We start from the raw sequence: 19,195 nt of genomic DNA on the forward strand, positions 1-19,195 counted from the left end.
TTTCATACTGCAGCTAGGAATCATTAGAAAACATTTCATTAATTGGCTGGCGGGATACAACAGTGCAAGACTAGGCACTTTCTGGTTTGCCAAAACACTGCTTCAGCTGTCTGCCGCTGACATAATTATCTCACATGCCGGGCAGGGATCAAGTAATATCAAATAACTTAAGCACCTTGTTGTGCTGCTCCCAAAATTAATGAGATGGAGTCAGAGCTTCCCCTCATGGCAATTAAAAAGTAGTTAGAGTGGAAGTCAAACGACTACAAGAGCAGGGGAACAAAGTTTTCCATGCGAGCCTTGGTGTTTACAATTTGACAGGCACAAATAGGTCATTTTAAAGTGAGACTAGAGGCGGGAATCCCCAGAGAGCTCCCGATACGATGATCTTATTTCCACAATTGCACCATAAAATAATAGCGATACAATAATACCACAATTTTCAAAGCACTATGTATTGCAGTTGGGTACAGCAGTATATTTCAACTTATTACAATCTTTCTTCCATTTGACTGCAATAAAAAAAGAAATAATATTCCTTAAGGCAATAATTTCAAAATCAATTAAAATGATGGCTGAAAACACTCAAAGTCTTACATTCAAGCATTCATTGGAAATTCAAGGATGACTTTATTTTCCCATTTTCAAGAACATCATTTGATAGAACATTGTTATGTGGTCTGTCGCTCATTTTGTTAACCTTTCTTCATCCAGGGAAGGTTGATTGGGTCCACATGCTCTTTTTCAGCAACACACTTCACATTCATACAGTTCCATCCACATTTGGGACTCTGCCCAGTACAACCGCAGTCCTACACTGGCCAATGAGCAGCGTCCCTGGAGCAACTGGGTGCTCTTTGGTATGGTAGCTGGTGAGGGATCCATCCAGAGATTTGAGCCAGGTACCTTTCAGTCACAAACCTGATTCTCTAACCTTTGGGCTACCACCATACCCCTTAACAGTCTTCAGACGGCAAAGAAAATATCAATACTTGATGTTAGCATATTGATAAATGGGGAAAACATTGCAATATCACATGGTATCGATTTCTCCCGCACCACTACCATTTCATGTTTCATCTTAATGTCATAAACTTTGCTAAAGCAGTCTTTTATGAAAAGAGATGTTATGAATTATTCTATTCAAACTTATCAAATCCAATCGTGGTATCAAATCCACAAGTCCAGCATCCAGGGCCCTAATGCATATTATACTTCAAATCAGAATCTTTCTACAAAGGCAAATGGCACTTCTGCAGCTGTCAGCAAACCACATATAACGAACAAGATAGCTGTAGTTCTTTCCCACAACAAGCTAATCATCTCTGACAGGAGGGCAAATCAGGATGGCAGTCTAAATGCAAAAACACGCCTGAAAATTACATGAGTGTTGTGAGTGGAGGGAAGAGACCCATATAATTATCCAATGGAGAAATGCATAACTGGTTATTAGCCTACACATGTGCACACGGTTTGGTGAGAAAAGTTACATGTGCATAGGTGAGTGTGAAAGAAGAAGAAAGCTACCTCAGGAAAATAATTGTGCTGGTGCTCATCAAAGAAATTAGCACTGTGTCACTACAGAACAAGGGAAATCAGCGTAGTATTTTTTAGTTATGCCAGGCAGTGGATAATTTGTTCTGCATTTAATGTGGGAGTTATAAATAGGAAAAGGGCCTGTCAGCATATCCCATGATATCACTCCCACCAAGTCAGCAGCTTAACAATAACAGAAGGAAGAGCTGAAGAAAAAAACAAAAAAAAACAAAAAAAAAAAACCTACGGCTGAGCTAAAACCTGAGTGAAAAAAAAAAAAGCTCCCAAGAAATTACTTGCACATGGTAAACAGGGAACAGCTATCTAATTATAGAGGAACACACTCTCGTGTTATGAATTAGATTTAGGGAATGTTCTGATGGGATACAAATAAAACAATAAAAGGAAGAAATAAAGAACAGAGAAGACAGAGAGGGAGAGGAATGCCATGTAGGTGTTTGGGCCTAGAAGACGTGTAGTGATGGAGAGAAAGACTGAAGAAGAGTAAGAACATACAGGGTATCTGCAGGTTTCAGAAAGCCAAATATGCGACTTTTTAAAGACCTGTTAAATGATAGCTCAAATACAGGGCTTTAAATGATGTAACACACCCATGGCAGCCATATTGGAGGTCCTTAGCTGTTAAGTAACACTAACTGAGATGCGTTTCTGCATGTACAACTCATCCGTCTCAACAGAACTGAATAGACATGGTTCATTTCTGTGCTGCTTTTGACTACCAACCTGCTTCAAGAACTGGTATTGAAAATGACCTGAAAATACAATGATACAATGTAACGAGCAGTTGTATCTGTCTTTGTAAATAAACCATAATCCATTATATACATACACACACACACAGAGGAAGAATAAGGCTGGGTGGCATCAAAGGCATGCTGAGCCGGGGGAATGTGATTACCTTTTCCTCCTGTCCCCTGGCCCCCAGGTTTATTGTAGAGGTAGATATCACCGTCAGGCAACTCGCTGCTCAAATGGAAGTAGTGCTGCAGAGAGAAAGGGAGAACAAATCAGCCCCGGGAAACTAAAACCATACAAGTCAGCATTTATTTCATACATCACAATGAGACTTGTCAAAGTGAGTTTAGTCTCTGCCACACTTGTGCGGAGCCGAGGGTATCCCATATCTCGGATTCATTCATTTTTTATCCAGATCGCTTTAAATAGAGCTGTATGTAGTGCGCTTGCATAACTCAAACTGTCATCCATCAATGTGTGTTGCCTTTTTGTGTGGCAAGTAGCGCCCTGCACATGACTGATTTTTACAAGTCAACAAATCATTCAAAGTAGTTGGAGGACTTGGGAAAGAGTGAGTGATTGTTTACTGTGGTTTTCAGTTACCAAGACTTTCCCCCATAGCTATTAAGTTCTGAGTTGTGCAAGCAGCAATATTTTTTTTAAGAGTATATGCGGGTAAGCTTGTAACCATGCAAGGATGTGCGATTGGATGACTGTTGAACCTGACAAATAAGCTATACACTTCCCCAGTTATTCTTTCTTTTCCTTTACAAAGTCCTCTGCAATTGACTGGAAGACATGCAGCGATCAATTGGTAGATCACAAAGATCACAAAGCCCGGATTGCCCACCCAGAAATATCTCTTAAGGGAGGTACTGTACATACTGCTGTGAGGGAAAAACACAAAAAAACAAAAAAAACAATGCAAGACTGCAAGATTCAAGCTGTCATCTATCAGCGGATGGTGCTTTTTGTGTGGAAAATGCTTAATATTTTGTTCAGTTCTGTCTCTATTGACCTTATTCACATGGTAGCCATTCTGACCACTTGGGGTGGGAAACTCGGAAGACTGGCACATTACTTCAACACAAAAGTGAGGACAAAATTCAGATAAACCTAACAGTTACCAAACTAGCTAGCAAACTCGAGAGCAACAACCGACCAACGACTTTTTGAATTTAGCAAGGAAGTTAGTTAGCTTACTAGTTAGTAAGCTACTAGCTAGCTACCTAGGCTAGACTCTGATAGGTAGCGATAATGGGCCAAATATATTAAAATGTAAACATATCCCTCTGGATTCTTGAGGTTCCATTCATTTCAAATATGTTTTTCAGTGAAGAATCTGTGAAATGATAAATGCTTGTATGATGGATGATGTATGTATCTTGGTATTCAAAATGGCCACCGTGTGAATAAGGTCAATAGCCAGATGATGTCCTAGAGCTGTTCACAAAGAATTGCGTGACAAATATGTTTTTTGCCCGATCGACAAATCAAAGGTTTCATGTTGATACTTCCATGTAAAAACCAGAGCCAATTTATCTATATAAATGTCACAACGCAGCATTGTCCTGCTTATTCTGCTGTCTCATTGTGTTAGAGTGTTATAGCATCTTGTCGCTGACATTTTGCACAAATTACACATTTTTATAGCTGCATGTCCTTCATGATGTCCTCCACGTTTTTTGATTCAGACACTCAGCGATAGTGAGAGCATTATGCAGATAACATCTAATGGGTGACCTGAGTACAGTATGACAATCTGTGCCCACCCAAAGATTGTGTAAAAACTTACAGTTCCCGGACTTCACTGACTTTCAAAACAATGGAAAAAGACAATTAGTGACACACAAGGTATTCCTGTCAGTTTTTTTTATCTGAGACAGATGTGAACATTTTTGTTGTGATGATGGATTTGTCTGCTAAGACAAGCATGCCGGTGGGAATTTAGGTTTATGGTGGAGAGAAAACAGAGAGAAACTGCACTTGCTCAAGCAAAGCAATTCAGGTCGACCAAAGCAGTGGCCTTACTGTAGTTGTTTCCTCAAAGAAAAGTTCAATATTTCAAATTTTAGTACTTTCCTTTATCAGGCTTTTATGAAGAATGCTAACAAGCCACTTAAGCAAAGTGCTAATGCAAAATAAACTTTTTCCACATTGTGTCAAGTGCCCTGATGAAATGTAAAAATGCCAACGTATCCATTGAAGTCAAAATGCTGAGGTAGCTCCAGTAGCAGTGGGGCCGGATCGTACCTTAAAGTGGTGCGCTGTGTTGCTGTCGGTGTACTTGGGTAGATGCAGGAAGATGAGCAGGTTCTGCCTGAGGTAGTGAGCCACGGCAGGCAGCCAGGGAAGGCAGTACCGGGGAAGGATGAACTCCATCACCTCAGTGGCTGGAGAGCCCGACGGCTGGATGAACTGACCACAGAACATTTGGTGAAGGCTTTCATCCAAAGCAATTTACAGTAGGATGAGTGCATACATGTGTAACATGGGTGGTCCCAGTGGGAATGGAACCCATAACTCTGGCAGCGTTAGTGTCGTACTCTACCCACTGAGCTGCACAGGACCACCTACGCACAACTGCAGACCAGCTACACAGAACCACACAAAAACAAACATTGCAATCTGAACATTTTTAAAAAGCTATTTTCCCCACTTGATACTCAGTAAGGGAGGAATCCACCTATACTGTTTTTTTGTATTCTTGCATTAGACTTAGAATATTCCACTTCGTTTTAACATGGGGGTTATTTGGCACTTGACCACCATGAAAACCAGAATATAAAACAATCACCAAGATCAGATGCAGCTGGACGAATTTGTAGCATTCGGATTTTTACTTCCCATTCATTTTAATGAGGCCACAAAAATAGACTGAAAACTGACATTTAACAACAACAGATCCTGCTTTTAAGACAATAAAGAATCCTGGGTCCTTCATCATTTTGCTTTTCTATTCTTGCTTTGCACTAAAATTAGTATTTAAAAATAAAATTAGATCCAGTCTCCCAAACAGGAACTATCTCTATCTAAATGGTATCCCTCCGCTATGTTCTCTTCTATCAATAAAAATGCTATTTGGTGAAATTATGTTCTAAAAAATTGGACCAACAGTCAGTTGAAAATCACAGCAGCAGGATCTGTAAATGTAAGTTTTCAGTCTATTTTCTGGCCTCATTTAAATTAATGGGAAGTAAAAATCTGAACGCTACAACGAATGCTATATTCTGGTTTTCATGGTGGCCAAGTGCCAAATAACCCCCATGTTAAAACTAAGTGGAATATTGCTTTAAGGACAATGAGATGAAATAAAAAGTAGGATCCAAAATCCAATCCAAATCCAAAGTCACATAAAATCATTGTCATCAAGCAAAAGCATGAAATTTGGATGAAAAAAAGCCAAAAAAGAGGAGTCTCAAACACAAATTATTCACACAAATTCTTTACCCTGAAAAAGGCAGTGATATTATGCGTTTGAGCTGTCGGGGTGGCAGAGACAACAGAGAGAAATTCACCTCCACATCAGCTGGTGTCAGCTTGCAGTTCCTGACCAGCATGACAGTGATGATGTCCAGGGTGGTCTCGTCCAGGCGCTTGCGCAGCACCTTGACCAGCTCGTCTGTGATCTCTGGACCTGGACAAAGATTGAGTAGCTTAGAGAGGCTTAGAGACATACAGAATGGGCTTAAGGGAGTTGCTTAGAGAAACCTAGGGAGAGTGGGTCAGGGCGGCTCCCCAAAACCCAGCAGGAATACACCAGGTTTTGGTAGATTGACCCATTGGTCAATTTAGCTGTTAAGTGATACATAGACATACACATAATCATATGCGTGTCCCCCTAGTACATCATTGGCTCCGGTACTCTGGCTAAGGCTTTAGCATAGAAGAAGAAGACTGACCTTTTAGTAATAAAAAGTTATTACTGTTTTTTATTATAAACTCTGTAGATTCAGAAATTTTAAAACCAAAATGGCATTACCTCAATATAGCTGATGTAGCCGTGGTTCATCTTTGGAACTATTTCAGGTGAGCAACCATGTATTCATGGGCTGTGCAGTGATTTTTAGTTTAGTTCAATAGTTTTGCTAACAGGGACAAGGGGCAATCACATCAACTCCTCCAGAGTTAGCAAAAATGTTAATTTTCACCTGTAGTTCCTGCACAGGTAAACAGTGTAACCACAAAAACATAAAGCAAGAAACACTCACACATTTTCAATGATGTCTATACATGAGCCATATGTGTGATCGGAACATGAAAGAGCTGTCGAGCGGCCCAGGACCAGTGAGGTAGGGTGGATGGGCTCAGCCTCAGTATCGCTACCTGTCTCCACTAGCAAGGCTGCAATCTGCCCCTCTCTGCTGCCATCTGCTCTGTGGTGTGTCGGTGTAGGTGTGTGTGTGCGTGTGTGTGTGTGTGTGTGTGTGTGTGTGTGTGTGTGTGTGTGTGTGTGTGTGTGTGTGTGTATAGCTGTGAGCATGTTTGTGTGTGCTGTGGATGAGGATATCCATGTGTGTGGTTCTGTATACATACTATGAATTTGGATTTTCTGTTCTATTTCTTAAAGGGTTTTTTACTGCCTGATATCACAAAATGACCATAATATATCTGTGAGGGGCTGATAGGGATATTGATCAATACCAATGACTATTTTTACATGGACAACAATAATCCGACTATTGGCCTTATTCTAAATAAGACAATATTCTGATGAAGCTGTTTACATGGGTTGCTTAGAGAACTATTCCACTCTTATTCCCGTTTACATGCTAAAGAGCATAGTCCCATTAATAGGACAAGGATTACAACCTCTAGAGTTGTTCTGCTTCTTTGTGGCAGAGTAGCTGCTTTTTAACATCTTCCAGAACTGCGGAACAGCCTCACATAACCCTCTTCCTTCATCCAAAACCCATTAAAAAAACTTCATGATATCCATTCCCCTCAAAATCCTGAGCATGGTGACAGTTTCAGCCTCACCCCAAAAATATTGGGACTTTTTTCTGGTGTTCTGATAGAGAGTCATAGTTGGATTAAGGTGTATACATGTCTAAAATGCCCTTCAATAATGTGGATAAAATCTGAATATGTCTAAATGCGATTCTGGTTACTCCGACTATGACCTTATTTGCGTTAAGGGAATCAGTAAATGCCTGTGTCAGGCTACAAGTCTCATAGGAACAGACCTTTCCACAGGAAAAGTCGTCTTGGTAGTTCAAAACACTGTTATTTTTGTATCATATTTTGTGTATCTTTTACCAGTCTCCACAAAACTGTCAGACTTAGACGCATATCATTTAAGATTACTTATTACTAAATTACCATTTAGCTTTAGAGCTACTACAAGTTCTCATTTGACAATTTCTGGCAAAAAATGATCAAATTATTGTATTTTTATATCAAAATCTTATTACTTTTACTTCCTGGTAAACAGAAAATCTTTAATGGTGACTTCATTGTGTATCAGCAGGAGAGCAGAAGATTTCAAATCAAGCTATACAAAGAAGTTCCAAAATGAGAGATGGGTTCAATGTGCAGTGAGGGGAAAAAAGCACAGGAATAATTTTAATGAGTCACTCTTATTCAGGCTGAGAAAGGCTGATGTAATCGGAACCTGACCGAGCTCGGAGGAAGGCTCCCGGCGCCACAGTGCCATCAAGACGTCTACAGTGGGTACTGCAGCCGGCTGCATCAAACGCTCATGCCTTTCTGTCTGAGAACCTCATCTGCTTCAACTGTTTCAGCTTCCAGTCATCGAGGCACCACAAAGCTAATAGTATACATAAATACAGTTAATAATATATTGTATATTGAGCAGAGGCACAGAGCAAAAGTCCTCTCTCCATTATGTAGTCCCACACATAACTCTGAAATATCTTCATATGATCAAATGCATACTATCCATTTTGTTACTCATACACGCACTTTAAGCGGTGGGAGGGGGCTTGATCCCAAGCAATGGTAAATTAATTAAATCAATTATGCTTACATACGAGACTTGGATACAATCCATCCTGTCTTCAGCGATCTTTGTTTTGGAATCATATTTGGACCATTAAACATAATGTCAAACGCACACAAGAACACACAAGAATGCATGTTGAGAAAAAAATCCTTTGTCTCAGTTGAGAGCCACTTGCAGCTCGTGTCAATAAGAGTAAGGAGCTGGTGGACTCCCAACAAGACAAGGGTCTTTCTAAATATGTGTTCTTGTGTCCTACATGGCGCCAACTGAGGACGCAACAGGTGGTGACTTGGTAAGGACGGGACGATATGCTTATCTCACGATACGATTAGATATGCGATATGAGGTTCACGATTCAGTACAACCAAGTTCAATGACAACAAAGTCTGACTGTGCAGAATTATGTTTATTTCTGAGCCACAAATCAACAACAATTTAAAAATGTCATTACAAAGTGCAAATAATATAATTTGGATGGAGAGCTTGATGGGCAAGCCGTCTCATTTGTGATTACTACAGCAGAATAAAATGGAGCTAATATCGCGCTGAATTTTTCTGCCCCACGATACGTATTGTCACATTTTTGTATCGCGATATATTGAATTCCGATATATCGTCCTATCCCTATGACTGGGCAACGACAATGAATGGGAAGCATCGAACAAAACAGCTGTGCGTCTTTTTTGATCGTGCGACTTCAAGCGCACAGCTCATCTCAAACTCTAACAACATTCTCCGTTCTCATGTTCTTGGGAAGATCGGTGATCACAAGGACGCAAGCATCGACTTGCCGCGCTTGGATGGGATAGTCCCTAACTCCAGTCATCATCCAGGGAGCGGGTATGCGTGTGGACGTGGCGTTAGTCTCACGGGACGCGCGCGGACTGAACAAGTCGGTGAGAAATGCCAGCTATTGTTGGGCCGAACCTCAACTCGCAGCAGCAGCGGTGGAGAAAAGGATTTTAGCAGAGCTGTCTGCTGTTATGGATGTCTCCCGCCCTCACGACGACACGCTGTCAATGCTGTCGCAGCGGCATCAGTCACCGGCTCGTTCCGCGGAGTGCCGAGCAGCGCTTCAGGCCTTCATTTGTGTTGACTGCCGTCCAGCTCGCCCGATGCCTCATCCCGCAACAGCATAAGCAACAGGATTAGCCTCGGGCAGTCGGGAGGTTGTCGAGAACTGCTTTGTCATCTGTGGATAATCTCGCTCTCTCTAGCCTATCTCCTTCCTCCCCCCTCGACAGCCTTAGCCCGTGAGGAGGGGCTGAGCAATGTTTGTCCACAAATTATCCACAGATAATGTGTGTCTCTGTAAATACCACTGTGAAATGTCAATTTGTGAATTAATGATTTCCAGAGTTAGAGTAAATACGGTTTTCATCTTCACAATGCTGTATTATATTATGCTGCTGACGACAGCTCAATTTCCCCCCGGTGATTAATAAAGCACAACAGTGGGCTGCAAGAGACTTCAGGTTGGTGAGTAGCCAAACCAGGCGCAATACTTTATCTTTTTGACTATATTGTAACACATCATATGGCGTAGTCAGAGACCTATCTGCTTCATATAATGGGATCCATCTCGGCTTGCTGTACATTTCTTTTAAGGGAGATGTTGGCAGTTTGTTGTTAATGGATGTAAGTGATGCTGTGCTGGCCCAAATGAGTCCTGTGATCCCAGATAGCATTGTCTTCTGGTGGCTAATGTTCAAACATAAAACTATAGGCAAGCTAAACACATATTATACAATTTTAAAATTCAAATTAGAGAACCACTCCAAGCTATTCACCACCTTGCATGCACCCCTTTCTTCTGCACCTGCCTAACTTAACCCTGGCCGTGTTACGCCCGGGCCACACCGCCTACCTCTACCTGAGCGTGACGGCTACCTCGCTGAACTGCTGCGGCTCACACGCCTGTGGAGTCCACACAGACAGCGTTCCAGCCTTCCAGCCTTCCAGCCTTATTTAAAAATAAATAAAAAATATAGCCTACAGCAATCCCTCTTCACTTGGCCTGGCTCACTCACAAAAGCCATTTCCAGGGGGGGGGGTTTCGGGTTTCTGCTCTACAGGTTTCCAGGGGTGGGCTTATCGAAAACTATCTAATTTACATCAGGAGCGGGACCTTAATTTACATTATAGGCGCCAAACCGGCTGTATAAACAGATGTTCTGGGTTCAGTCTCTGCTGAATCAGAAGTGCTGTGCGTTTGTCTTGCCACTATATCTTGCTTCAAGTTCGAGATTTTTTTCCCCTTACAAATGGGTAAGTAGGCTCCTCTGTTACTTGTTTAATTGAAAAATATTTTGTAAAACTGCATGTTGATCATGATCTTTATTTTATATGTAATGTTACTTTACTTTAAATAGTTTTGATTAGCCTACCTGTCTATTCGCATTTCCTAAATAATAGTAACGTGGTTAATATATATAAACTTACCATCTGAACCAACAGCTGAGGCAACTTCTTCCCATGCTTTTTCTTTTTTTCTAATATCTTTATAATACTTGTTCTGTGGGTCATATAGATCTGTGTGTTTTTCGATCTCCACAATGAGTTTGGTGTCATCCATCCTTGATGAGCGGTCCGAAAAGTGAAGAGTTGTACCAAGGAAGCAGTCACGTGGTTTTTGTTTACCCTCGTTCAGAGAGAGAGCGAGAGAGAGAGAGAGAGAGAAAGAGAGAGAGAGAGAGAGAGAGAGAGATAACGAGGTGCTGAGGGCAGGGTCTTGCTGCAACATGTACAGCAGGCCCATGTAAAAGACTATTTTGGCTCCCAGACGAGCCACTCCTCACGCTATAATATTATAATATTTTCACTTTATGAAAACAAAATTCATTGGATGTCCAGTGGGTGCATGTGCACGTGTGACTGTATCATTAAGAGAGAGAGCACACCGGAAAAAGTACTGCCCTACACCTGATGTTCTTTTAACTTATTAACATAATATAATTATAGTCTACGTGGGGGTTTCTGCTATGACTACCGTATTTCCACAATTAAAAGCTGGTACTCCACTAATTTAGCCGTGCAAGTCACTGAATTTTCTACAACACGGTCCTGCAAATATTTAACAATAGAAGCCTTGTGTTAACAAACGAAGGGATTCTGGCCACAGAAACGCTAGAGGGCTTTTAATTTGAAACGGAAAAAGAAAGTGTTGAGTAAAAAAAAAAAAATTATATTTTTTCATGTCTGTGACATATTCTACAGATACAGACATTGAAACTGTATTGAAAGGTGTAATGTCAATGACTATCAACAGATCATTTTCACTGTCTATTTTTGCTGAGAACCGTGCGCGTCACGCGGAAAAAATAGGTGACACGCCGAATCATCTCTAGATGTCCGACGTCTTCAGCCGCGGCGCACCTGAGCCGTGCTGCTCACACGGGCTGTGTGGCTGCTCTAACCTGTTAACATGGACGCCGAAATGAAAAGCCTCAGGTTCTGCGACGCACACGCGCTGCTCAGGTAGGCGGTGTGGCCCGGGCGTAAGCTATACAAGGAATGGAACCCTATATTGGCAGTGATGGTGCCATGACCTTCAAACCATAAATAAACACTGCACTCTGAACAATATTCAAAAACGCTCAATAGATAAAATAATACATAAAATCCAACTTTTTTTGAACTCTTAAATTATTATACTGCATGATATAATGGCATATTAAACATAACCAGTTATGCTAATGATATAATTAATTAAGATAATTAATGAACTGATTAGCAACTATTTCTATGTCAACATACCATGTTCCATGGTGGCGGGGCAAATCTGGACAGTAGTGCACAGCTTTGATGCATAATCGATGCTGTTGCAGCATAGCAAGATAGTGATCCATAACGGTGGCCGCAGAGCCAGTGTAGCAAAATAGTGGTCCATCCCCCCTACATGTCATCCAGCCAGGATCAGTGCCGATAAGAGCTTGGGCATTTAATGCCACACAGTAAAAAGTGGGAAATAATCTTTGGACGATGGTCTGTATTTTCACTTTTACTTGAATGATGTTTTCAGTATTTACTCCAGCTTTTACTTGATTAACTTGATAATTCCCACACAATGAGCTGATAATAATCCATCCCATTAGTTGCAACGACCATGCCAAAACAGGTAAGCAGTTAATTTTGGCTGGGATTTTGGAACATGCAACAATTATAATGATTTTCAGTATAGCTATGTACTTCAGTAACCAAGTACTTGAGTACTCTTTAAGTGAGCTACACTTTTACATGCACTTAATTTTATAGACACGCACTCTTACTCAACTTTAGCTGAACTGAACTGGAGTAACAGCACAACTACTTGAGGAAAATACCCTTGCCACATCTGACGTACAGTCAATCAAAAACATATCAGCCATCACTTCTCCCAGCCCTTCATATTTCCCCATCACTTACCAGCATTTCCCACTCCATGCACCAGCAGCAGGATGTGTTTGTCCACCTGTCCGACTGGCCGAGCGCCCTCCAGAGAAGACCTGGAGCTCTGAGGGGAGAGAAACACCAAAGATGTCAACAAAGCAGGAATATACCAACACTCAGAATGCTTAAAGGAGTACACTGACCTTTGACACACACTCGATCGATCAATTTACTCTTTAAGATTGGTAACTGTGTCACCTCTGTGTGTTCAATATTTGTGCAAAACCTGCCTTTCAGCGGGTTTTACAAGGAGACCCCAGACCAGCTACCCCAATCCTGAAGCTTGGCAGGCCATCCACCTGGTTTCACCAGTGCTTTCAATACCATTGAGATGAACTTCAGAGTGATGCAGAGGGACAATCTAACTGGCAGGCCACAGTTTGTTAATGTCCAGATCAGTGCGTCGGACAGGCTGCAGAGTAGCACATGGATTAGAATTAGCCCCATGGGACAGTACCTTCAGTCACTGAGGGTGGAGAGCCTCATTGGGTGGTGCAAGGAGAACCATCTGCAGCTCAGTGTCAATAAGACAAAGGAGCTGATAGTGGATTTCCAACTCACCATCCAGGGTGAGGAGCTGGAGATGTTTCCTCTCATTTATCAACATTACATAGAAAAGTTTCAAAATTCTCTCTTGCAAATAAAATTCAGAATGCTCCATACAATATATATATATTTTTTTTATCCAATATGCATATGCACACCTGTAAGTACTCTGCCTTGATAAATGGCACATATTCTAAATCATGCACAGTCACTCATTAACATAAAGATACATCCCTAATTAACCATATATGGTAACAACCTTCCCTTTAAATGTTGCAGGAAATGTTACTAATGTCTCCTCTATACTGAACATGGGTCAAACAAAGAGAAGCAAACTTTCTTGGCTATCTTAATAATGAAAAAGCATGAGGTGAGGCTGAATGCTTCTGCCTCAGATTTTTTCTTAAATGAAGAAAAAGGGCAAAGAATTCTAAAAGATCGTTCTCATCTATTTCTTCCTTTGTGCTCCTGTTGAACATGGACCTGCAGCCTTGGTCTACTTTACAATTTTTATGTGATGACATATTTTAGATGAAAGAATGATGAAACTTTAATAGGGTATACTTAAGACAGCTTTCCACAACCTTCAGAAAATTAGGCAACGCTGGCATCGTCACAAAACAAAAGAAAATTAATAAGCTTTAGCTTGCAGTGCTGCATGCCGCCGGTTCAAAATATAGATCTAGGCCTTATTGGCTTACATCAAATTAGTAGACATGAAAACACCACTAACACAGTTTAAAATATACTTTACCATAGGTCCATGTCAAGAATTAAAAAGAAAATAAATAAAAATAAAAGTAAAAAAGGCTAGTCCAATAGTCAGCTAGTCAGTTGTTGATCGACTAGTAAACTATTCTGGCCCATCCCTATACAGATACACCATCAAGATGATTGAGCCTTTAAATCAGTCAATTGATAGGTTGAACTTATTAATTATTTTAAAACCTTGGCTCGCAATCTAGTAAGATTTAAGATGCTATGAGTTGTACATTTGAAATAGTTGTACTTTTTTTTTTCTTTTTTCAAAAAAGGATCTATATCACATTTAGTCATCTTACCGCAAGGTCCTCTGAGAATATGGGCTCTTGACTTCTGGCGAGCCCGACAGAGTGAGGCATGTGGAGGCTGCCGTCCGTGTTGCAGCTCTTCCCCGTTTGAGACGTTTCACAAAGCCTGGGAAGAGGAATGGGAGCAAACAGAGAATGGCATGGGGTGTCCTTGTGAATCAGCGGGCTAAGGTGCATGTCATGTACTTGTGACATCGTGGGAATAAATCCAACCCACCGTATTCTACCAAGCAAAGCAGAAATCTCTTAAGAATATGATTTCAAACACAAAGACATTGAACAGGAATGAACGTATTTTTCAAAGTTTGGGTCAGGACCCAATGTTGGCGTTTTGAATTTAAAGAAGAAGAATAGGGTTCTGAAGACATTGCTTGATCCAATTTTGACAGAATGCACAAGTTTTGCCTGTTAAGCCATTAGCCGTTAAGTGATGAGAGGATAGACACCAAAATCACCCATGTGTCCTTGGTAGATCGATGGCCCCCGGTGCTCCATGCTAACACTTTAGCATATACTATGTTGAATAACAGCAGGCCGCTAGCATTATCCAAAGCAAGACAACTGACCTTTTAGTATTAAATGTTGCAAGTGTTTTTATTATGTGGCCCGTAAATTTAAAAAAAATTTAAAAAATGAGAAAACGGAGAAAACACTGTTCAGTTCAGTTCAGTGGCATACACCAAATAAGACTGGGTCAGACAATAATAATCTGTGAGCCCCCGATATAAAAAGAAGCCGATCATTGATGAGAGAGGCTAACCTGAGGTAGAAGACGGATTTGGTTGTACGCTCCTGGTAGACGAACATGTTCTTCCTGTTGACCACACAGAAGGAATTCAGCACAGAGCGCAGGGCCTGGATAGCTGCCACAGGGAGAGAAACAAAACATGTTGACAGATTTAGCGTATTTGCTGACTAAACCCAGTGATTTTACTGACAGGATCAACATTATTGTCGAGGGCAATAGGCAGACTTCCATTTTTAGAGGAACAGTAACACTTGAGAAGTGATTAATTACTGATTATCAGGTGTACTGTGGTTCCCTCGGTTGTTAAAATGTTCTAGTCTGGGAACAAAAACAAGTAAATTTAGTGACTCCGCCTGAATGCCAAGTTCATTGAAACAGCCAGTGACCCATTTTGGGAGCAAACCCATATCTAAAAGCCAGGTTTAGCCTATGTTTTAAATCATTTATCATCAGATTTGCCACTCACCCCTGGACACCCCCATGTTGGGCCCCATCTTGAGGCGTGGGTGAATGTGAATGATTGTGCTCCACACCACGTCACAGGCAAAGTGCCCTGGGATGAACTGCATGGTGGCTGCCAAGTAGTCTCTGGGCTGGTAGCTGTCCTCTGTGTTGTAATCTGTGAGGATGAGACCAAACATGAAGGGGCGAGGGGAGGTGAATATTTACAGCCACAATTGTAAGCACAGGCATTTCAGTATGACATCAAGAAAGACATACAACTACTCCAGGAGCCTCTTCTCTTCCACAGAAACATCATTGAAACAAGCCTGTGATTTCTTTCCCCTGAACATCTATAAACATTGGAGCTGTGCGCAATATTGCTAGATTACACTGGAAATTCTGGCTTAATGGTTGCCATTAAGAAGAAAGTGACTCTAATGAGAGTCCATTTACATCCCTTCCCTGTAAGATATACAGTAGCTACTATTCCCAGCAGCCTTGCATACATTTTCTCAGCATCTTTCCCCAAGTTCCTATAGTGTTTGTCCTGCATTAACATGTTGACAGCAGAGAACTGACAAAAATGTGTAATATGTATAAAATGGCACATTAGGGATGTGCATATAACTCAATTAAGTTTGTGAGAATTGAGAAGATGTCTAGGAGAAACTTGGCTTTGTATGAACTCCACGTGATATGACACATGAGCTATCATGAGTACGTGTTTAGCCCTATTCATACGGGATTAGTATTATAAATGTAGAAATTACACTGTGCACATCGGTGCTGTTCTCCTGGGTGCCAGGAGGAATCTCAGTCAAATAATTAGTACTCCAGTGTACACCAGATTTAGTTATATTAGCACTTGTATTGATCGACTACATAATAACTGTAGGCCATGTAAGAGCGATCCTGACAAAGCAACGGCATGAGAAACACATTGGATCCTTGGAGTAATTCTGGTGGGCGCTGGAGTACTAATTATTTGACTGGAATTATGTTGAGGACCTCGTGTAATTAATCAACTACCTCCCAACCTCTGTGTCTTGTGACATGTATTCACACGGGATAATGAAATTCACTAAAATCACCAGTGCCCCAGATACAATTGCATGAGGTCAAGATTTTACAATTTGTCAATTTCTGATTTGGAAAAGCAAAACGTGAAGTTTGTGCTGAAAATGTGTTCAAAACCTTCCACTATAGATTCCACTACTGGCTCCATTTTTCATGACAGCAGGAAGATAGAAATCATACTTCTAGTAGTATTAGTAGTAGCAGTAGTAGTAGCAGTAGTAGAAGTAGTAGTAGTTGTAGGGCAATAATTGCGGGCCAAAAACAAATAACTGCATTGTTTGATTTTTTTCTACTATTTCTTCCAGGGGGCCTCTGCCTTCACCAAGGGCTTTTGTTTGAGTGCAGGCTGACTGACCATCAGAGTTGTTTAGCCTCTGCCTGTAGAGAGACTCGTTCTTCCAGATGTCTTCCTCACTCTCAGCCACCAGCAGAGAGTTACATACATGGCTGTCATGCAGGTCCTGCAGCAGCATACGCTGGAAAGTGCACAGAAACATAGACAAGCATGGGAAGCAATTTATCTGGAGCTACACATAGGACTGTGTTGATGAGAACAATTCCATTTGAAATCAGGTGGCATCAAAATAACTGGTCGCACCCTCTTCAGTCTAATTAAATATCTCAAACTGTGTCTCTTATGCAACATTCTGTTTAGTTTCCATCTGTGTTGGTGTAAATTGGTGCTGCACCTGCACAACAATCACTTGAAGACAACCTCCTGTCCATATGTCATGTCTGGTGAATTAGAGTGATATCGTTTGTTGAGTGTTAGCTACCTGATTGACGATTCGGCAGATCTCCCCGATTTTCCTCACCACCATCTGATGGAGCTGTAGATATTCAGGCAGCTCCTCCTTTTCCTCCTTCGTCTCCATCTCGTCCACACTACAATCTTTTCCTTCAGTGAAGCTCCTGAAAAAATGTGACATTCCCTGTGGGTCCAACTACTACAGGTATGTAAGAGACAAATTATGTATAGGTCCAAAAACTTATCCTTTAAGCATCTTGTAAGGCTTGTCTGACCTAGAATGGGAGTAGACCTCCACTCTGTCCTGGTGGATCTTAACAATTAACCAGAAGTCCGGCATCAGCGGCGACTGGCACTCCTGCTCGTCCATGGTGGGGCTCTCACACTCAGAGTCACTGCTGCCGCCATCATAACCTTCAAACACAGGGGGGAAAACAACAACAAAGCAATGCAATTCAATCATCATTATCATTAGCATCATCATCATGGCTAAGGTGATAGTCATTCAGTATAGGGAATAATCAGGGGATGAGGGCAATAATGCTCCTGAAACTTCACAAAATGCCCCTCAAATTGGAACTACAGAAACAAATGTTCATAGCAAAAGGCATATAAAATGGAGAAACTGATTGATTGAGTATCATAATTCTCCCATTTATGTGAGTTTGTCCTTGTAAATAAAGGGTTTGATTGAATTATATAGGCTAAAAAAAACAAGGAAACCAGTTCTTGTGGACCCAAAAAGCAATTGCTAGACAAAACTTAAATTTCCTACTCTGTCATTATCGTCAAGCACCATCGTAGCCATAATCATGATTATTATGGTCAACACCATCATTATAATTACAGTTTACATTTTGGGCATTTAGCTGATGCTCTTATCCAGAGTGACTTACAATGAGTGCAACAGTAGAATAAGCTCCAATTTGTAGATCCCGATCATTACAGGCAACTAAACATCAGGAGTGCAAAGGTCTGTTAGAGGATTCAACACTCTTGTGACCGTAATGATCATGTAAGAGTGATGTGCGAGGAAAAGACAGAGAATAAGAGCTAAGAGGAGAGAGCTAAAAGGGATGTATTTCTTTATATTTTTAGGAGAGCAACAAGAGAGAGTAGAGAGGGAATCTTTGGTATCGCGGGAAATATTGGGATATTCACAGAATAACGCGATATTTGATAATATCGAATATCGGCCCAACCCTACTACTGAGTCCAGTACACCCATGTTTTTGCTATTTGTGTAGTTTTGTAAGTTATGTTTTTATGTTTTATGTAGACCCCACACAGAATAGCCTATCACCTGTGTGTCAGCTAATAGGGATTCTTAATAAACAAATAAACTGATAATAAATGACCACAACAATCTGCCAATCATCATCATGTAACCCAGCACTTACCCAGCATATCTGAGTCCAGGCTGCCTTGGCTGGACACTACACTCTGGACTCGACTCGGCCTGAGTTTGCCACTGCCTGAGGAAAGAAGATTAGATATTTTCATCATAAGATTCAGTCTGGCCAGGAACACTATCACAAATCAAAGTCTGAACAGAATCTAGATCCCCTGGATCAGAGAAGCTCGAGGCCTTTTTCCTGCCAGAGGAGAGTCGTGAGACAACTACACATCGCTGTTGAAACAAGGGCCCCGGAGAGAGCAGGAGGTGATAATCTCATGTATTATTCTATCAATGCTTTGGGCAGGAGGGGAAACAGTGTAGAGGAAGACGTGGTAAACCTGCAAGCTCAGCCAGGCCTGGGACTCTTTGTTGATGTGTCAGCATCTGTCATCATTTGCCATGAATACGCATTGCTTAAAGGCAAACTGAGTAGGATTTGCTGGTTGTGGCTTGTAAACAAAACTTTCCACGTTGACCC

At 41.2% G+C, this 19,195-nt stretch overlaps 1 protein-coding gene across 1 annotated transcript in view; it reads right to left on the bottom strand.

Moving 5' to 3' along the window:
• The window catches only part of szt2 (SZT2 subunit of KICSTOR complex), a 108,865-nt gene that overhangs the window by 50,431 nt on the left and 39,239 nt on the right, over positions 1-19,195 (bottom strand). Inside the window, exons 39-49 of the mRNA XM_071531026.1 lie at positions 18,719-18,793; positions 17,594-17,732; positions 17,347-17,482; positions 16,926-17,046; positions 15,516-15,668; positions 15,062-15,164; positions 14,293-14,407; positions 12,662-12,749; positions 5,811-5,929; positions 4,546-4,710; positions 2,456-2,540 (exon numbers count right to left, since the gene is read on the bottom strand). Coding sequence (XP_071387127.1) covers positions 2,456-2,540; positions 4,546-4,710; positions 5,811-5,929; positions 12,662-12,749; positions 14,293-14,407; positions 15,062-15,164; positions 15,516-15,668; positions 16,926-17,046; positions 17,347-17,482; positions 17,594-17,732; positions 18,719-18,793 — 1,299 coding nt within the window. The remainder of the gene's footprint in view (positions 1-2,455; positions 2,541-4,545; positions 4,711-5,810; positions 5,930-12,661; positions 12,750-14,292; positions 14,408-15,061; positions 15,165-15,515; positions 15,669-16,925; positions 17,047-17,346; positions 17,483-17,593; positions 17,733-18,718; positions 18,794-19,195) is intronic.

Source organism: Centroberyx affinis, unplaced genomic scaffold (genome assembly GCF_046629955.1).
Source record: "Centroberyx affinis isolate AG114_WGS23_722 - 3 ecotype Tasmania unplaced genomic scaffold, CSIRO-AGI_Caff_v1 ptg002023l_1, whole genome shotgun sequence".
Lineage (NCBI taxonomy): Eukaryota > Metazoa > Chordata > Actinopteri > Beryciformes > Berycidae > Centroberyx > Centroberyx affinis.